The sequence below is a fragment of the Platalea leucorodia genome (assembly GCF_965183815.1).
Source record: "Platalea leucorodia genome assembly, chromosome: 3".
Taxonomy (NCBI): Eukaryota; Metazoa; Chordata; class Aves; order Pelecaniformes; family Threskiornithidae; genus Platalea; species Platalea leucorodia.
The window spans coordinates 28,807,968-28,828,374 of record NC_138825.1 but is presented as its reverse complement, the minus strand read 5'-3'; the positions used below and the strand labels follow the sequence as shown (position 1 = coordinate 28,828,374).

Below are 20,407 nucleotides of genomic sequence, written 5' to 3'. Positions count from 1 at the left end.
TCAAAAAGAAGAGAGGACCTGTGCTGTTGAGAATCATTACTACTGGTTTGATTGTTTTAGAGAGTTTGGTTTTCCTTTGCATTGTATTTACACTTTGCAGGCTTTTAATTAAAGAGAGGGGCTAGGGTAAGAACCTAAATAGCCATTTTTAAATACTAAAATAGCAATTTTTAGAGTAACAAAATACAGATTTCAGTTATTTAGGATATATGCTTTCCAGTAAGTTATGTTTTCACAGAAAATAGATAAGCTGAAATAATTATCTCCTAAAGCAATGACTTACAGTTCTCAATTTTTCAAATTAGATATTATTTTGTGCACGTTGCCTTAACACAATTGGCTGACCGTTTGATACAAAGTAACAAGTGCGGCTAATGACTGGTTTTATAAACTCTTTAATTTGAAGAGAACATCTGTACTAAGTAGAAGAAAAATTTTAAAGACTTCCAAGCATGCCTCCTTACAGGGACATCATCATCATCATCATATCTACCTTGAACTTACTGCTACAGCCTTCTCTGCAGTAGAAATGTAACATCATCTGTATTTCGAGGTGAAAGTCATTCATCACTCAAAGCTCATACGGAGAGTCCAGAGAGGCCGGCACTGGGGCAGGGGAGGGGTGGAAGCAGCCTTCGCTCCCAATCCCATGCAGTAACTACCAGACCATCCCTGCAGAACTTCACACTCAAAGACTGCCGTGGAAATTCAGCATTTATGGCTATGCCCATTAATGGCACCACCTTTTCTCCCAAGTAAAAGTCACACGGTTGCCATCTTGGTCCACTGAATAGCTTGTGTTGCCATGCATGTTATTTGCCTACCGTGTAATGGCTGTTTGCACACTGAGCAACGTGATCCCCTCTTCTGTGTATACTAAATATCCACTTTTTGTCAAATATCCCATTAACGGCATCATCTTTTCTCCCAAGTACGAGTTACACGGTTGCCATCTTGGTCCACTGAATAGCTTGTGTTGCCATGCATGTTATTTGCCTACCGTGTAATAGCTGTTTGCACACTGAGCAAAGTGATCCTCTCTTATGTGTATGCTAAACATTCACTTTTGTCAAAGTATGTAGTGATTTATGCCTAGGTATTATTAAATGTACAGTAGATATTTTCACTTCAAGATACAAACAGCGTTGGCAATGACAGAAATGCGTTATAATTATGGGAAGATAATGTATAATGGATTACGTTTTTCCTCCTGTATTTGGCCTACTATTTCTATTAACTTGTCTAAAATGAGAGTCCCTCTTATTTCTACCTCAACCTATTCTGTAAAGCATGAAAACAGACAGTCACCTCTTTTGGGCAGATCGTGAAGAGAACAGTCTATTTCAGAGCCCAGCTTCTTTCAGATTTCTAATCTCAACAACCTTATTCAATTACAAAACAAATAAGCTAATGGCTTACAGAAGTTACATCTCACAAAAAGTGTGTTCAGGAAACACATGCATTTCTTTTCATTCAAACAAATGGTATCCAGCTTGATCCTCCTCTTATTTGGACATGAGATAAAACTGTTCACAGTTCCAGTTGAAAATCTTTCTTTTTGGTAATAATTAAAAGAAAGCAAACAGGAATACACAGTCACTTTTCAGAATAAAAAATAAAGATTATTTGAGAAAAGTTAGCCTTACCCACAAATTTCCATCTTTTTTTTTTTTGCACAGCTTCATACCTAATCACCATTTCCACCATACTGTAATGAAGTGGCTGGATACACCAGGCTTAAAGGTCACCTCTGGCGCTGCACAGTACAGGAAAAGCCTCTCCTGTACCTCTGCGACGCCCCTTTTCCTTCCTCCTCTGTGAGTGGCATAAATGCAGGGACAGTCTCTTTCTAAGGAGCTCCTACCCTCCATCAGTCCTTATTGCCAGGACTACTTCATTCTTGTTTTAACTGACTCTGGAACACAGTCTTGGGACGCAAGACGCCAAAAGCTATCTTCTCTCTATTACCAATCACACTGTTGAGAATCCAGATTAAGCTGCGTTTAGAATTCACATACTAGCAAAGAGATTGGTTGTAAACTAGCAGGTCCAGTGTTTAACAATTTAGCTATCAAGTAATTTAGCACAGAGTAATTTGAAAATCCTGCATATCTCTGCAAAATATTTCTTCAAATAAAAATGCAATGCAATAAACCGAAATTAGTTGCATCTCTCCCTTCACCAAACTTGTTTTATTCCTTTCTTGTCCTTTTATATAGAGACAAAGGATTAGTAAGAAAAATGGTAAAAATAGTTTGTTTAAAAGATGGCATTAATATACCCATGTTCAATTAATAAGCACCACCATTCATTGCATTAAGAATCAACACTATAAATATGCTATTCATATATTACATTTCTGTTGGTCTGTACCCCCTCATTTAATGTCATTTCTTAAAATCATATTCTCTACAGAAAGGTCACGAAACTTTGTTATTCAGGTCCACAGAAAGTTTTGCAATTCAGAGACTTAAACAATATTTCTTTTATATTCCTTCACATACCATCAAGACCATTATGATGGCTGTAGTTTCTTTTTCCCAAAATACTTAGTGAAGAGTGATTGGAAGGTGCAAGCAGACGTTTTGCACTTGGACTTTGAAGGCTTGGTGTTGACCTGATTACATTGGGTTTCACTGCAGGATGAATCTCTGAGACAAAAGAGAGAGAGAGAGAGATCGTACATACTTGATTAAAAAAAAAAAAAAGACTATTCAACATTACATTTACATTTAAATTTCTAGTGAAAGGAAAGAAAGTCTATTCAGCATGAGTGTGTTTACAAGACCTTCAATAACAATTCAAACACAAGTCTTCATACCTACAGATCTTCCAAATAAGAAAAATCTATTTCACTTTAGATTGCCCAAGTTCAATACTAAGGTGTAGATGCGTAAGGATTTCAGAGATTGAAGAGATAATACAAATCAATCTGAAACAGGTCTGTGTTTACATTTTCCTTCCATTTTGAGGTTTGTATTGCAGCTACACACCTACAGCTTTTTAAGCAAGCAAATAAAAGCATTTTACTATAGTGAAATCACCTCAGTACCTCAAGCTATTGAATAGTTTCTGTGACAATAACAAGTTTCAAGAGATCTTCCCAAACACAAGTCACCAGGTGCAAGAAGTCAGGGACCCAGCCATAGCAGAGCTCTGAAGCTAAAACTACCCCAAAACTTCAGCAGGAACACAAAAACTGTTAAGACTGCACCGGGTTCCCCAGGTACTGCGGGGCTCCTATACAGAGTCCTTACTGGGGAGTTTCGGACATCCCAGAGTATTTAATATGGTTCACGGAGTAGGATTATTTTGGAGAAGGAGGAAGAAAGGTGGGTAAGAGGAGGTGAAGTGCATCTGGCCAGCACACTTCAGGGTGGCAGCTGATGTGTTTGCCAAAAGCTGATACAGTTGTATGGAAATTTCTCAGTTATCATCTGCCAGATAAAAGCGGCAAAAGCAAGTCTCAGTAGAGTCTGCTTGTCCTTCACCAGGAATTTGCTGAACCAATTAATTTATTCCCATCACATATTTGGGTTCAAAAAGCCACCGCTGTGTACATCCTTGGACAGACCCAAATTTGGGAGGGAAGTCAGACTGCCCGAGGGCAGGTCCCCGTCCCTCTGACACGGCCACGGGGCACCAGCTGCCGGCGCTGCGCAGGTTGCGAGGTGCTTGCAGCCTGATTGCGGCCGGCCACCCACTGCCCCACGGAGCAGGAGAGACCTCTGGGCTGAGAGCGTGTGGGCAGGGGGCCTGAGAGATGGATCAGGAGAGCCAACTGTCCACGGGGAGTAAGAAAAGAAAAAAAAAAATTCATTTTGCAGTCCCTGAAGTGAAAATGCTCCTTTCTGCTTTTTTTTTTTTGACAAAATAAAGTGTAGAAGCAGGGAATATGCAAAATCTAAAGTGAGGCCAGGTATCCAAGGAGGAGGCCCTCCAGCCTCTGCTGTTCACAGCTATCATGCAGGAGAAACAGAAACCATTGCACAAAGTCAAAGTCCACTGCGATAGCAGATTTTTCCTCTTTCACAAATGCCAAGGAAATCCGATATCCAAGATCTCGCCTGCCCGGCCTCACACTCTCGCTCCCACAGCAAGCCTTCACACGCAGCCGGCAGGCACCCAGCCTGGGTCACCCACCCCGACCGGCAAGCGGCCGTGGCTGCAGGGGAGGCTGGGGGTGCGCTGCCCTAAGTCGCGATAACCTTTAAAAGGCAGAAATAGAAAGGCGGGACAGCCAAACAGTTTCATCAGTATCCAAAGAGGTGGAAAGGAATAGGATGGCCACAGTGACTTGGCCAGGCTGTACTGGGAACAGCATGCCAGGAGGAGACAACGCCAACAATTTTCACATCTGAAAAAACTCTGCTTAATTGTTAACCATTGGTTTGGTCAGAGCTTGCAACCATAGTCTGAAAGCATGAACACCCTCATCCAAGATGCTTCAAGAGGGTCAGATTAGAAAGAGTAGGCTAGGGCAATGCACCGGCCAGGTGTTACAATAGCACAGAGCTAGGGTACAGGTAATTGCTTCTGGGCAGTCCTGTAGATTTGGGGTGGGGGGTGTGGGCTGTGTGTGTGAAGGCCAGTTTGACGTCACCAATCTCACCACTTACTTAGATGAGAGCTTCTTCCTGCTATTCACTGCAGTACTCATCTGCTCTTCATATAAAAAGAGTTTAGGAACACCAAGCTCCCAGCAGATTTCATGGCATGGCCCATTTTTCATGCTGTAGAGAACAAGCGCCTATTTTGCGTTTTTACTAAAATGGGAACAGAGGGTTGCTTAACGTTATGAACACTACTGATTGCTAAAGCAAAACTTTCGACTGAAATAGAAAGGTTTGCACTGTTTGCTGAAGATTATTGGAATTTGGATTCCAAAAGGCTCATTTGGCAATCTTTTCCAATTTTGTAAAGGAAATGATTAATTTTCAGGGCTAACACCACTAAAATATTATCTCTGCCAAAGAGCTCCAGCAGCATCCACAATAATCCCAGCAGCTGGATCAACATACGAGAACTTGTAAACTGCTTCTGTCTACAGTGTATAGGAGATATAATTTTATATTTTCAGGATGAGCAAACAGTTGAAGAAGAAAGCACTTTCTTCCTTTGACTTTTCTTCAGTCTGGAGGTCACTAATCCTCCGTTAGTTTACCACAAAGGCTGTCCTTTCTCCTTCTGCAGTAGAGGAAGGTAGAAAGAACAAGTTCTTCTTTTAAGTTCTAGAAAGGAACTTAATTAAACAGCCAGGAGCACTTCCCAATGGATTGAGTCCTTCCTGTGGGGTCTTTACACCGCACACTCACTCATCCTCTACAGACAGACTTGCTTCAAGTACTTGCATGCCTTATATCAGCACTTTCTAACTAGCTGCTTCATCACCCCTGAGAGAGGTAATGAGGCATTTCAGGGTTTTGCCTGAATTATATTATACCATCATATTATTGTATTATGGAATAATAGTAATTAGGGATCTTTAATTCCTGCTGCTATTATCCTTGTTCTATTGCCTAGTACTTGACTGAAAATCTCCCAGCCACCTGCACCTTCTGCTAACTCAGTGAACTAATGATAACATCCAAACAATCCAAATTATCCCTTCAGCCACACAACAAATAAACAGTCAGCCAGATTCAGATTATATGATCATTTCTGAAATAAAAATAACACAGAATAAGAAACAATACTTGAACAACCTATTAGGAACCTTTATTATAAGACCAGGTTGCAGCCTCAAACAAGTAATTAGCAACGACAACTCTAAAAATTTCCATTTCCACTAATGTCACTAGCGTAAAAAAAAAAAAAATCCAAAGCAAACAACGCAAAGTCGAAGTCTCCTACTGAGTCGCTTAAATAAGCATCCTGGATTCCAGAGGTGCTTAAGCAGCTGCACCTCTCTCTCATCTCCTCAACATGCATCCCAGCTGGCAACGTTAGCCTGGTTTCCTCATAACTAGGAGGTAATGTAGGACATTTAATTAGCCAGGGGTTCCCCTTAGGGGGTTTGTTCAGTAAGCACAGTGATGACTGAAGAGATTACAGGGGATTAGCCCCAGGTCTCTAGAGGACAGGGCCTACTTTTAATGCTTAACCTACCTCACCTGAGGAACTGGCAGCCCAGAAGCAGAACAGGGATAAAGGGAAGGGATGACCCAGGACATGCAGGACACTGAAATCCTCTCTGCCCTACCAGTAGGGCTGAAAACAGTAGTGCCCTGAGAGACACAGTTAACTGTATTCCAATAAATGGCTGTGGCAATGTCATGGAAAGAATTTTAAAAAGAACATAAATACCTCCTGCATAAGCTGTGACATGATAGTTAATACTAAATTTTATGAGAAAAATAACGCAGTAATTCACTGGAACATGCAAACAAACATCCCAAACAAACAAAAAACCATCACTAACTAAACTAAGAAAAACCCCACCAAGCTAAATGGCAAACAAAAAGCCATTTTCCAGCCACCCTTATACAGCTAATTCAGATGCATGTCCATAACTACACCGGGGACACTTAATATCCCTGCAATACATATTATTTACCTTCAACTATAGCGACCTACCTTCACTTCCCATACAGTTGAATGCTAAGCAGTCTCTACAGATACCTGGTATATTTTAGCACTGTTAATCTTCTACAAAACCTTCACCTAAGTACACATAATACTGTCTGACGCTGTTCATCCATTTACTCCCATTAAACCTACAGACTTATGCTCCCAGAGGTACCAAGACAACCCCTCACTGACTAAATAACATGGCACTAAAAACCTGCAGTATCTTCCAAGATTACATATGCTGCTGTTTCTTCTTTTCACTACCCAAACGGGTGGTCAGCCGGATGAACCATCCATCTTCTGCCGGATTCCCCCCCTCACAACCACAGCTCCACCAAGTCAATCAAAGCAGTCCTTTCCTCATTCACTCGAATGACAACATACGTAACGCACACAGCTGGGATGCCTGTAGAAAATTATTACCGGCTTTTTTCTTAAACTCAGGGCAGGAGGAATCAAAATGCAGTGAGAGTGGGCATTAATTCTTCATTACCCAGTTTTCTGAAGTTTGGATTTTGTTAAATTCAATGTTCTGGAAGAACAGTTATAACTACATTAATACCTGATTTCTATTTCAGTAAGTCAAGAAGCTGCTATTGTTTACTTTGTTCTAGTACAAAAAAAAACTCCTGTTGATTGAAATTTTGAGAAGAACATTTAGACTGAGTCGAGTTCTACCCTCAGCTTTACTTCTGTGGAATGGGATTAACACTGCAGCATTATTCACTGCTGCTCTGATCAATGGATAGATTTCTATATTCATCTGAGGATTAATATAAAGCCTCTGGGGTATCCCATCTCTCATATGATTATGTAAATATTTAATAGTCAGTGGTGGTTCCTTGCAAAGAGGACTACTTTCATTTTTTAAATAAGGAATCAGTTACTTGAATTTCTCCTTTCCCTATTATCTTATGTGAGTACCATGATCTCCTGGCTATGAACTCAGTACAGATTTCATTGCATCTTTTAAAATTACATCATCAAATTAAGAGATCAGTGTCTCATTGTGGCTGAGGTCTGCTCCTTTCAAGCACATGGGAGTATCACAAGTGGATTCAAGGGACACAGTAGAGTAGCACTGAGCATACCGAGTATCTCATCTCCCCTTTGAGTGTTTATTTATTTAGACTACCAGAATATTTTTCACGTTCTAAATTACATCAGGTTTCACTCTGCCATTTTAAACTAGTATCAGAAGGCCTTCTGCCTACATCCTGCAGGTTCAATCATCCCATTTTGCAACTGATAGCAGACCAGAATTTTTATTACTATATTAACTTTATAGTTTTCTTTTTACTACAAGCATAAATCTCTCATTCTATGCATACAAGATTTTTAAGTATCAGTAAATACTGAATGTTTATTTAACTCATTTTTTCCTCTGGAGGCAGATACCCACCTAAATACCCAATGATACATGACAGCGGTTTTCTGGTGCTTTTGATCTTCAGAGGATTTCCAGCAACTTCACAATGTCGGTCTGCATCTGAGAATTTTAAAGAATGAAACTCAGTTTAAATATTCTACCATTACAAATATAATTAGGATGCACCAACCAGTTCCTGACCTACATTTTTACCACAAATTTCTTTTTAGCACATATTCTTCTTTTTTTCATCAATGCTAATAATGACAGATATTTAAAGGCAGGCCATGTCCTCATTCATGCAAGCGATGTTATGATTTTTTTTTAAAGTTAATATAAGCTCTAACACAAATCTAATTGCATTTTTTACCTACAAAGTCTTTTCAGAGACAGTCAGCTAGGCAAACGAAACACAGACGAAAACATGAGTACTAACATAAAAGCAGCTCTGGCTATTAAAAAGAATTTACATGGAATTCTTCATTGTTTTCTACACGCTTGTCTGGCCCTAAACAGAGTAATAGAGAGGTAAGAAGGATTTAAAGTCGGGACTACTGATTTTGGTCATGTACTACTCACATGGTACAGTGATTCATGTAATTTTTAATAAGTAAAACAGAACACGGGGGCTATCATGGCAAGATGAAGCTTAAAAAAAACCCCAACCCCCCCCCCCAAAACCCTTTACTGTATACTCTTGAACAAAGTGGTAATTGTAACCAAGTGTGACAGAGCTCAAAGGTCTCAAAGATAGGAACTTCCTGCAAAGTAAATGAAAACAAGCAGTTCAGTAACTACCTTAATTTGACGCTAAAACTATGAACTCGGAACTTAAAAGTCACTGCGAATACACAAGCAGGGAATCCATCTAAATGCCCCATAGAAGTGTTGCTATGAAGAGGCTCATGCTTAGACAGCGGAGTCAATCAACCTAAGGCAAAAGCTGACAAGACACTAGGTTTCATTAAATAGTTTCAAGACTACTGGAACTAGATGATCTTTTTTTTTTTTTTTTTTTTTTTTTTTTAACTACTCAGAATGATTGGGTTATCTGTATTCCAAAAGCACATCAGTAATCCCCATACAGGGCTTCCAGCATCCCTAGAATAAAAAATCATACATCCCTTTGTACAAAACTGTGCTCATATGTTGATTGTGTAGATCTAGAATTCCCTCACATGGCATTACTTCGCACATATACATACCTATGTGTACACCTTTCTTTGTATAGGTTTCACATGTGCACATGCAGATATGCATTGTCTAACAAGCTTTACAAGAGCTAGATATTATAAATAGATTATAATAACTGTAATTCCACTTTGTCTCCACCTTCTGTTTTACCAAAATGTTCCTGTTTTTTTTCATTCCAGCACAAGATATGGAATACATAGGCACATGAAGAGGATAAGACACCAGATAGAACAATCTACATTTGAGAAAAAAACCCAAAATTTGCAATCTCCATGTCTTCTATCTAGCTATAGGCAAAAAACTTGTAGGTCATGATACCACAGCAATGACTGGAAGAACTATTTCAGTATGTTCACAGGTGTTTTTAAAGCAGCAGACAATGCACAACTCAGTTGAACATATTAAGGAAACTACTTGAAATTCTTACATGTGCTAAGTGTAAATGGTATCTGGTATCTGCAAAGCCCAAAGGTTCCAGAGCCCTAACGCTGAGTACACAAAGTACTTTCTTATTTAACCTTAATAACAAAATATACTGTTCTCAGTGAAAAAAATGCACTGAACCTAGTGCCTGGAATATTTTTAATATTCCACAACACTTGAAATATTTTAAGTGACAGAGTAGAACGATGTGTCTCCACTGTCTCCCTTAGCACAGACTATACAGTGAGTATTTTACAGTTACTTTGGGAACAGCAAAGCATCGCTTAAGAAGTAATTAGCAAGAAAATTTTCCAGCTACATGTCTTCACTGTAAAAAAAGACATTGAATCATGGTGAGATATTAATATGCTGACTGGAATACAGACTGCAAAGAGAGCACAATTTCCATGCTTGAGGCGAAGCCTGTTCACCAAAGGTACCAGGTGGGTATCCCGAAGCACACCAATCTATTAAAACAGTTAAATATGTTTAACAGCAGCAAACTTTAATCTACAATATGGTACTCCCATCAAAAATATAATAAAGTTTATGATCTTTACGCTCTACTTACAGAAAAACACAAAATTAGATTGTGCATCACTCTCGAGTGTAAAACCATAGAATAAAATTTAGGTAGGAAGTTGTCAAAAACAAAATTAAAAAAAAGTCCTAAAAATCAATTATGGGCTTCCACATGAACACTAAAAATCTTAGTAAGATCAGTGAAATAGTGGAAGCTATGAGAAATAAAAATGTATTAAAAAAAAAAAAAGAATTGGAGTATAACACTTGATAGTATATTTTTTCAAACATATCAAAAGCAGAAAGTGTGCTAGTGCCTGTAGCAACAGATGACCAAGGTGTGAGGAAAATAATAGAAGAAAGATAAAGGCATGGCAGAAAAGCTGAATGAATTCTTTGCAGCCATGTTCAGTGCAAAAGAACTTAAACAAGCTCACTTCCACAACCCTTTTATGAGGAAAGTGTGAGAACTGTGTCACATCAAAGCGTCCATAGGAAATATTTCAAAGCAAACTGGTTAATCAATAAAAACAAGTTACCAGGACCAGGTGGAATTCAGCCAGACAGAAACTGCTGAACACGTACACTACGGGTGTGTAACTAATGCTTAAACTGGTCTTGGTTCAAGAGAACAAAAACACGGCAAATATGATAACATTCTTCAGTAAGTAGGTCTGCAGACTGGCAAAAGGGTTGAACTATTAATAGAGGCATACAGTTAAATACGGAAACACCAAGGGAGCCAACAAAGACCTTGTAAAGGGAAAACGTGTTTAACGTGTTCACTTTATGCAGTGTTGTGTCCTTGCAACAAGGACGACCGCATACTGGGCCTTACCAGCAGGGCGAGGGAGGTAACCCTCCCCCTCCGCCCTTGTGAAACCACGTCCAGACGCTGTGTCGAGTTCAGAGATCCCCACTGTAAATGAGATACGGTCATACTGGAGAAAGTCCAGCTATTGGAGTGTCTGGTTTGGGGTTGGAGCACAGGAGGTACATGGCGAGTCTGAGGGAACTGGGTCTGGTCAGCCTTGAGATGAGTGAGCCAAGGGGAGACCTGATTGCCACCTGTAACTACCCAGCGGCAGCGCATAGAGAAGACCAAGCCAGACCCTTCTTGGAGGTACGCAGGACAGCACAACATACTATTGCTGTCTGTGGCAACAGGCCCAAGCTGTGAGACAGGAAATTCTCATTAGATGTAAGGAAAAGATTATTTACTGTGAGGTTGATCCAACACTGGAACAGGTGCCCAGCAAAGCCACGGAGTCTCCATCCTTGGAGATAAACAAATCTCATCTGGACAAAAGGCCCTGAGCACTCGAGCTTTGTGCATGGGTGGGATTAGAGACCCCCAGAGGTCCCCTCCTGCCTATGCGTCCTCTAAACCAGCGGCTGCAAGTGTCACCCGTCTGCCAGGACCCTCTGAAGGAATCGTGACACGTACACATGCAGCTGATCTGGCATCCAGCTTGGCATTTCCATTAGCTTTTAACAAACTGTGCCACCAAAGACCGTTGCTGTCCAGCTGTTACAGGGTGAAAGAGAAGTTGGTTTTTTTTTCAGGGATTAGCACTGAATTAAAATTAATTGTCTACATAATCCCCAAAGGATCTGTGCTGTTCAGCATATAAAAGATCAGGAAAAGAGGTCATCAGAGAGTTAAAGTTTCCTGATAAGAAATTACTGAGCATAATCAAAACTAAAACTGATTGCAAAGGATGTATCACCAGCATCAAGCAATAAATGTAAATTAATTCTTAAGGGGTAAAATGACTGTAACATACCGATATAACGATGGGTTCTACACCACCACTGCACAGAAGAGAATTTATGGAGTCAGCGTTAACAGCTTTCTAAAAATATCTAGACAATACTAAACTGCGGTCACTTATAAAGAAATTAAAATCAGAATATTAGAAATTATGCTGATAGGAAAATAGAAAACATGTGACTCTCTCTAAAATGATGGGAAACCTATATCTTGAAGTGCAAGCAATTTGGGGCACCATAACCCTAAAGAGGATACGGTACAATTAGAAAAACGCCAGGGAACAACATTACGAACCACAGTGTGAAATGGATTCTTTTAAACAGACCAAGTTCTTAACCTAGAAAAGTGATGACTGTTGTGGATATTACAGAGGTCAACGAAATCAGGAATGCTGTGGAGAAGATGATAGCGAATGATGCTCGTTCTTTTAGATTTAAAAGGGTTTTTTAATTATTTCCTTTTTTTGAACTAGATTTGTAGGTCTCTTGAGCTCAGAGAGACTCTCATTGGGGAGTTATTTCTCTTTGACATTCCATCATATCTCTATCAAAATTCAGATTATCTAATGAATGTACTATGCTCTATGTATTCCCTGAATTGTATTCTTCTTAGAAACTCTGGGAAAAAAAAAATAGTGTGTTCTTTTAATTATTTTACTGGCTACTAAAATCTGGCAAAAATTGTATTCAAAGATAACAGTAGAGAAAATAGTTTCATCCCAGATGCAGCCAAAAGATCTTCCACAGCTGTCAAAATCAAGGACGTAAAAAACTGTTTGTGAAGCAATACCCATAAATGTTACTCACTTCAGATGAATGGGTAGTTTTATATCAGGAAAACATAGGCTGTAAGCTTACAAAGACAAATCAGTAACATTTTGCATATTCTACTTAATTTTCACTTGTCTTTGTTTTCTCAAACCAGATCATAACAAGCAAGTACTGTGTACCAAACTTGTTATTAAATCTGCAGATTTAAAGGTATGTTAAGTTTTGATCATGAACAGTATACTCCTTTTCAGATAACTATCTGTATATTATACAGATAATATATTAGCATCCACTGAAAACATTTTGACAATCATGTCTACATAGACGGAGTGTAGTTACCCAAATTTAAATTACTATAATTAATACATATAGTTATATTGATAAAACTGTATCTGAGCAGAAAAAGAGAAAAAAAAAAAAATCCCTCAAAAGTCTTCCTGTGCTGAAGTAATAAGGTTCACAGACGCACGGCTCACTCTCACGCATGTATCAACATGCTTGTAAGCTGGACACAGATCCCACCTTGTCAGCGACTGACTGGAGAAGAACGCCCACTTTGCTTTCCTCTAATTTAGAGACCTTCCACGGACAGGATAGTTTTGCTTAACTTTCTAAAAAACATGCAATATATTCAAACTAAAAAGAAGGTATTTTGCCTAATTTATAGCACGGGAATGTTCTCGTACTGAAACAGTTCACCAATTCTAATTATTCCTGAAAATCCATCAGACAAGTTTATTGTCAACAACTACAGCGAGTCTATTATCTTCAGGCAGAGCAAAGTTTGAGATTTCCACGATGGGCTGTGCTCCTAGCAGGAGATGCCATGCCTTCCCAGCCTTTTGGTGACCATCCCTTGATTGAACTGGGAATGTAAATGCCTCGTCTCCACTACCTCCTGCTGGCATCTGAGCAGGGGTCACGCTATATAGCTCACTAATGAGAAAAATCTAATACTCTGCACTAATGGAAGCAATGAAGAACATAGAATAGGACCTTGTTTTCTGCCAGTGGATGTAATGGGCCGAGGGAGATGATGTGGGTGGAATTACAATAACAAAAAACGCTCTGAAATCTCGTTTCACCTAAAAGATGGTTAGGCCTGAGATTAGCATTCTCAGAGGCTTCCATGCCCCTCCAAGACAAAAGAAGCATCTGCAGATGAGTTCAGGTGGACCACAAAAATCAATTTATTTTATGAGCAAGCTCTGACTGGCTTGTTCAGGCTTTCTTTCTCAAAACTGGGAATTAGTTTCATTTGCAACCTGACGCTTCCACAAATTGCGCAAGACTAAGAAGGCATAAAACCAGGTACGCTGCTGGGGTAAGTGCCCTACCATCCTTCTGTCTTTAGATTTTATGGCTTCTGAGTGTTGGTATGGTGCCTACTGCAATACAGTTGTGAAATGCAGTTACTTTTTCAAGCACCGGTTTGGCGCACACACAGAGTCAGGCGAGCCTGACAAAGCAGCTCAGCAGTCATTAGATTCAAGTTTCAGCACACCAACATGGAGAACAAATTCCAAATCAGTTCTTGGACATCCTGACCATCTCATGCCACGTCACATCATGAGTAACCTGCTACTCTGGCCAGGTTATTATCTAAGCATGTTTATAACTTTTGTAACACCAACACAGACATTCATTCAATGCTGTAATTACTCAGTGGTATTAAACATATGAAATCATTACTGTTAATTATCTCATTTAAAAATAAAAAAATTTTAAAATTACTTGTATCAAGCTATCCTTAGAAAAGGATTCAGGGCATTCAGGAAGAAAAAAATCTATTTAGTTATAACATTAAAATCTAGAGTGCACTGAACACAGGTCACCAGATACAAGTACATGAACAAAACTAGAAAACAGGTTTTTTATTTACTTACTAGGCTTTACATTTAGTAAATATTTAAGTCATATTAATATGACAATGACAATGCAGGTAATAGCACTGAATGATTCCAGAGAGATAGACATTGCCAGAAACGTGTGTGTGTGTGTACATGTGTGTGTACACAGAGAAACATGAGTTAAATTAATTAAATGAGGTATATAACATGGTTTCGACTATTACGAAATCATTTGAATGCTGTGTTCAAAAAGCATTGACAACTGTGACTTTCCCCCCACCCCCCCCCACCCCCCAAATCTATGTTAGGTCTGATCAGGAAGCATCAGCATTCAAAAAGAGAAAATTGCAAGGTCCAAATTTTCCTTCAAATAAAAAGAATAATGGAAGACAGAGACTACGGGGTGGGGGGAATCTTTCTGCTCTTGATGTTAATCTGATGTGGCACTTTCTCATTCAAAGGAACGAAGAGGAAGCACTGGCAGCACTGCCAGTCGCATTCAAGAATGCCCATTTCCTGCTGAAAAGCTCAGCTTTTCACTCCTTTGTTTTAAAGTTGAACTGCACATATAACACTTGCTCTAGTATGATGATTAACAGTTAGATGAAGTATTCTTTTTTCCTCTTCCTTAAACAGAAGCTTCATCTTCTTTAAAATTGAGTAAGTGAGAAGAAATAGGGATATGGATAAAAAGCTTCGAGGTTCAAGTGAACTTCTAAAATTCATTTTCATCCATGATTTAGCAGAAATTAGTGCCAATTACATAAATTAAAAAGTACAGTGCCTCCCTCTCAGAACTGTTATTTTGTCTTAAAGATTAAAAATATAATCCTAGTCTAGCCTTACGCACATTTCTTCCATGAAAGTACAACCCATATGGTTTCCTTAAATCTAAAAGTTGCTCCTGACTTGCACAGCTTTGAAAGAAGAAAGAAAATGGCCAATAGGACAACTAAATAAATAAGACAAGGACAATGAACAGAAATATTCACCAAGTTCTGGATGACTGCAGAAGTAGGTAAAGAGTTTGCATGTGAAGAATGGCTGGTGTTAAAGTACATAAGGGGAGTATAATTACTCAAAACCAGATTTTAAGCCTCTCTGGAGTAAATTTCTTATAATCAACACTGACATCATCGGCATCCCAGTTAAATATGCTGGGAAAACATTTAGCATTAATCTACTAAACATGCTTATAAAACCAACATCTAATATTCTAAAAAGGTCTCTTCAATTCTAATACAATTGACAGTACAACGAGCCAGCATGGCTCATCTTGGAACATGAAGCATCTGCTCCAAGAACTGCATCTATGGAAGACTGGGCACCATAGCCAAACAGCGTGAGCAGTAAAGCAACGCGCTCCGCACAGATACAAAACCTCCTGAAATATTCAGTAACTTTGCAGCAGAACTTACACACATATGCATATAAAGAGACTTACTGTTGCTAAACTAAAACTAAAATATAAAACTGGAATGGACAAAAAAAAAAAAAAAAATGATGTGACTATGATGAAATAATAAACATGGCTATCGCCACCATATGATCACCACAGTAACAAAGGGTTGTATTACAGGCCAGATTTAAATTCTTATGCATCCTAAGCTCCTTATTCCCTCGACCAATGCCACTGAGAAAAAGTAAAACATGTACCGATCGATACTTTCTGTTCAGTGAAACAATAAACGAACAATATAAAAGCGAACTTCTTTCACACTGCCTACTAGGAAGCATGCTTTTTATGTCACGGCATTGATTTCCCCTCCTTGTCCCCAATTTTTTTTAATGACAATTTTTTGTAAGTGAATGAGGTCATAGCTCTCCCCTTTTCATTCACTGAAATGTTCCCCCAGCCTGAAATCTGTTCAAGGCAGCCAGACTTTATCCAATGTGTTGGTGATATGCTGGACAAATGAAAAAATGAAAAGCAAAAGCGTATAGACAAGAAATGTTTATTGAAAAAGAAAATAAAATTAAAAGACAAAAATGAGTGGGAAGCACAGCACACAGAACTAAGAATTAAAAAAACATCTTACATTCTGCCTTAATGGCAGCACAGTTAATAGGGACAAAGGGACGTCTTGCTGCCTGCCGCAGCCGGAGGGTATTTTTGCAGACCTGACGGGCCAGTTTTGTCCAACATGTTGTGTGAAGAAAGAAAGCTTGACGTGTTTTCACTGCTGACTTTGGACTTCCAGTGTTACGAACTGGAGTTCCTTGTGTGGCCTGCCGGGACATGTGAGTTCTAACATGGGATTCCTACAAAAACAAACAAAAAATCATAACACATACTTCTGAATTACAGCATTAAAAAAATCCATAATTTGGATAAATTCACAAGGCTAATCAAATAATATGTATAAGCACTATACAAAAAACTGGGGCTTATGTACGAAGCTGTAAAACACAGAGCAGGGAACTATTGTGAGTGGATATATAATGCCGTTCTAGATGAGACATTGTATAGTCTGATTAACATTTTATAAGTAACACACCATTTGATTGACAAGATGACATTTGTCCACCCAAAATGCATGAAGTGGATGTTTGTTTGTCTAAGACTTAGTCAAATAAATACATGGCAGGACCTGCACACTGTTCAGTTCTACTTAAGACAGGAAAAGGATTAATTAATTGAGTTTTGTAATACCAAAGCTGAACACATACGTAAAAAAAAAAATCATTCCATTAAATATTCAGATCACAGCAGTCCTGTGAAAGCACCACATTTCGTTTTAGGAAAGTTTATCTACACAATCCTACCTCTGTAGGTTGGCTGGAAGACAGTTTATCTTCATCTGTCTGTGTGGGCATTTTCAGGCCACCATATTTCTTCCAATAAATCCAGCAAGATGCACACAATCTACATTGCATATTAGGAGGACCCCAAGAATACCATTGGTGAGACTGTGGAGCTAAGGAGGAGAAAACAGCACAGGTAAACTGGTGCGTACTGCATTCAATATAATACATCCAAATGCTGTAACAGATGGCTTTATATAGCCATAGTATATGGCATTATAAGAGCATTATATGGATAAATATTTAATACATTTGACATGGAGAAAATGAGAACTTGAATTTTTAGTTTATTTATTTTTTAAAAAAGCACCCCAGAAGTCAACTCCAAATGGAAATTTTGAAAATGCTTCCCTATCTAATTTCAAACCAGGGACTTCATATTGCCAAGAAGAGATTTTCATCCAGGGGACTACCAAAAAAAAAAAAAAAGCGCCCTATAAATCGTCCACTATTTCTAACTATTTCTAATCTTACCCTGGAAGACAGGCTTATGACGTTGCTTGTTACTTATCAGAATTATTTAAGATCTGGGTTTTTTTTGCTCAAGTCATGCAAAGTGATTACTTATAAATCAAGATCCATATAAGAAAAGGACAAGCACTTCTCCTACTGACCTTGGAGATGCCTTTATCTTGTGCGTGTGGAGACTCAGCAGGAAACACTAATTTAATCTTTTTTCTTTCCTTTTTGTAATCTTTCACAAGAAAACTATTCTTTAAAAAATGTGATTTGAAAAACAATGAAGTATATAACTGGAACTTTTTATCTACAAAATATGGTTTTAATTTAATTGGTGTTTAAGAGACAGGCAGCCACAGCAATGATAAGTAAAGAACTCTCATATGGCAGGCAAGTCTTTCCAGTTCTGGATTTTATTATATCTTCTCTCATACAACCTATGCTGAAAGCTGCTATTTCAAGAAGTCCAACAAGGACCAGAGACACACAAAAAACTCAAAAAAAACCCCAATACACCCTCCCCCAGCCCCCCAACAACAACAGAGCAGGGGAAAAAAAAACAAATAGAAAAACAACTCACTCTTACAGGATAACCAAAAATAAATTTGAATCTAGTATTCTGAAGGTAAAGGAATAACATATCAGTGCCATCATATTATACTACTTTATCTTTCTGTACTTTCTGAATTGTTAAAAAAATAATTGTAAAGTAGATTTGAATATTGACATTTAATCAATATATTGAAGGCAGCTCTAACTTAAAAGTTATTTCTGCCACACAAGTCACTGAAGATTACCCTCAAGAGCATGCAAACAAAAGTACATGCATTTGTTTTTAAAGAACAGTGCATATTAAGATTAGCCCAAACTCCTGAATTATTAAAAAAAAAAAGAAGAAATTTACTTACTATAGCAACTTTCACAAGCCCGACCTATTAGTGAGGCCTGTGCCTGATAAGAGGCTCCCATTGCTCCATTGACTGCAGCAGGTTTCCCATTGTTGCTAGATATTTGATTGGGATTTGGTTTATTGCTTTAAATAAAATTAAAAAGAAAAAAAAAGTTATTTTACTAACTGGTTAGTCAACATGAAAACAAACAATCTAATTCTGGAATTCTGATGTGCGGTGACATCATATGTAAAAACTGCTCTAAAAAAACAAGACTAATTTTTATACTCTAGTATTTTCAGCACTGTAAGAGAATTGCTATGCTTTGATATTCAAGTTTACAGATCTTTGTAAAAAGCTCTCACATGGTCTAAGCTACTTGGCAAGCCAGTAAAAGACCAGGTCTCGGGGTCAAGCATTAACGCAACCCTGACACAGCACAGAATTTCAGAAGGGGGTTCCAGTCAACAGGTAAGGCTTTACAAGGTGAGGCTGGACTTTGGGTGAAGTATAAGAAGTAAGAGTAGTAACACTGCCTATAATGCTACAAAGCTGTTCACCCTAGAAGAGGGTCTGTTGCCTGCTATCTCAAGCAGAAGTACATACCTTCCCACCAACTGCAGTAAATGTGAACGTCCTATAACCCTGGCAAAGCTCGCCCATATAATATCAGGCAGTTCTGTCCGGGTTCTGTCCTAAACTACTTTCCAAAAAGGCTGAAGAACTCTTCTTGGATTTTTTTTTTTTTGTTATATTATTATATTATTATTGTGATTATCTTACCTACTAATACTTCAGTGAAGTAGCACTTTACAGGTCAGTTAATTCAGAGAGAATTAATATACTCCTCACTAGGTTAAGCACAATATTTTCAAAACTCCAACTTTGTGGGTGTTAATTAACCCTCTGACAAGCTATACTCTCAAAACAAGGCAAGGCTGGATACATTGATTCCTAAGATGATTATTCATTACTTTAGGTAGCATAAAATATATTCAAGATTAGTTAAAATGACTAATTGAAGAAACCTTTGCTGTATCAAGTCGCTACTCCGAATGTCGAAAGTCTGTCTCCTGCCTTCTTTTTACTATATCCAGTGAGAGACACTTTTACAATTTCCAGATACTCTTTAACAAGTACCTTGGGCTCAAGGTACAAGAGGATGAATCAAGAGACGATTAAGTCTCCCACATTATGATACGTTGCTTAGTTACCTTCCAGAGAAGACCCTGGTATTGAGGAGAGAACCTTGCTTTTACAGGAAATACCTTACAATCAAGTTAAAAAGCTATTCAGCTCTGAGAATCAATTCTACTTACATTTCAAACACAATAAATCAGCCTTGAAACAAAGCGTTATCAGTCCATTTGCCCACGAGTGCCCCAGATTGCACAGTTATCAATGATTTGAGAAGTCCTACCACCCTCTTACCATTGACTATGGATTCTGTCTTGACATGGAGGCAAAAGACAGACAGCAAGAAAGGTAAAGGCAAAAATCCTACATGTCAAAACAGGTTTTGTCATCCAATACAGCTAGTCCCTACTGCGAACCTATTCGAAGAAGTCCTGAACTGTCCACATGGACCAAGGAAATTAAACTGAAAAAGCATTATGTAAAGACTGAGCATCTTCCAGTTTTCCTAAAGCTGCCATGTCCATGAAAGGGTTAGGAAACACTCCTACTAGAGCATGCAGCTTTTTTTAAAAGGTGCCATTTATCAAAGACTTGAGCTTTAAAACTCACAACATTTCTTCAGAGATGAGATTAAAAGACTGACT

General features: G+C 38.5%; 1 protein-coding gene across 1 annotated transcript in view; it reads right to left on the bottom strand.

Moving 5' to 3' along the window:
- Positions 1-20,407, bottom strand: part of MTA3 (metastasis associated 1 family member 3) — a gene marked incomplete at both ends in the record, with an annotated part of 149,609 nt that overhangs the window by 35,641 nt on the left and 93,561 nt on the right. Inside the window, 5 exons of the mRNA XM_082305419.1 lie at positions 2,505-2,651; positions 7,973-8,059; positions 16,512-16,734; positions 17,239-17,390; positions 18,645-18,769. Of these exons, the coding sequence (XP_082161545.1) occupies positions 2,505-2,651; positions 7,973-8,059; positions 16,512-16,734; positions 17,239-17,390; positions 18,645-18,769 (734 nt within the window). The remainder of the gene's footprint in view (positions 1-2,504; positions 2,652-7,972; positions 8,060-16,511; positions 16,735-17,238; positions 17,391-18,644; positions 18,770-20,407) is intronic.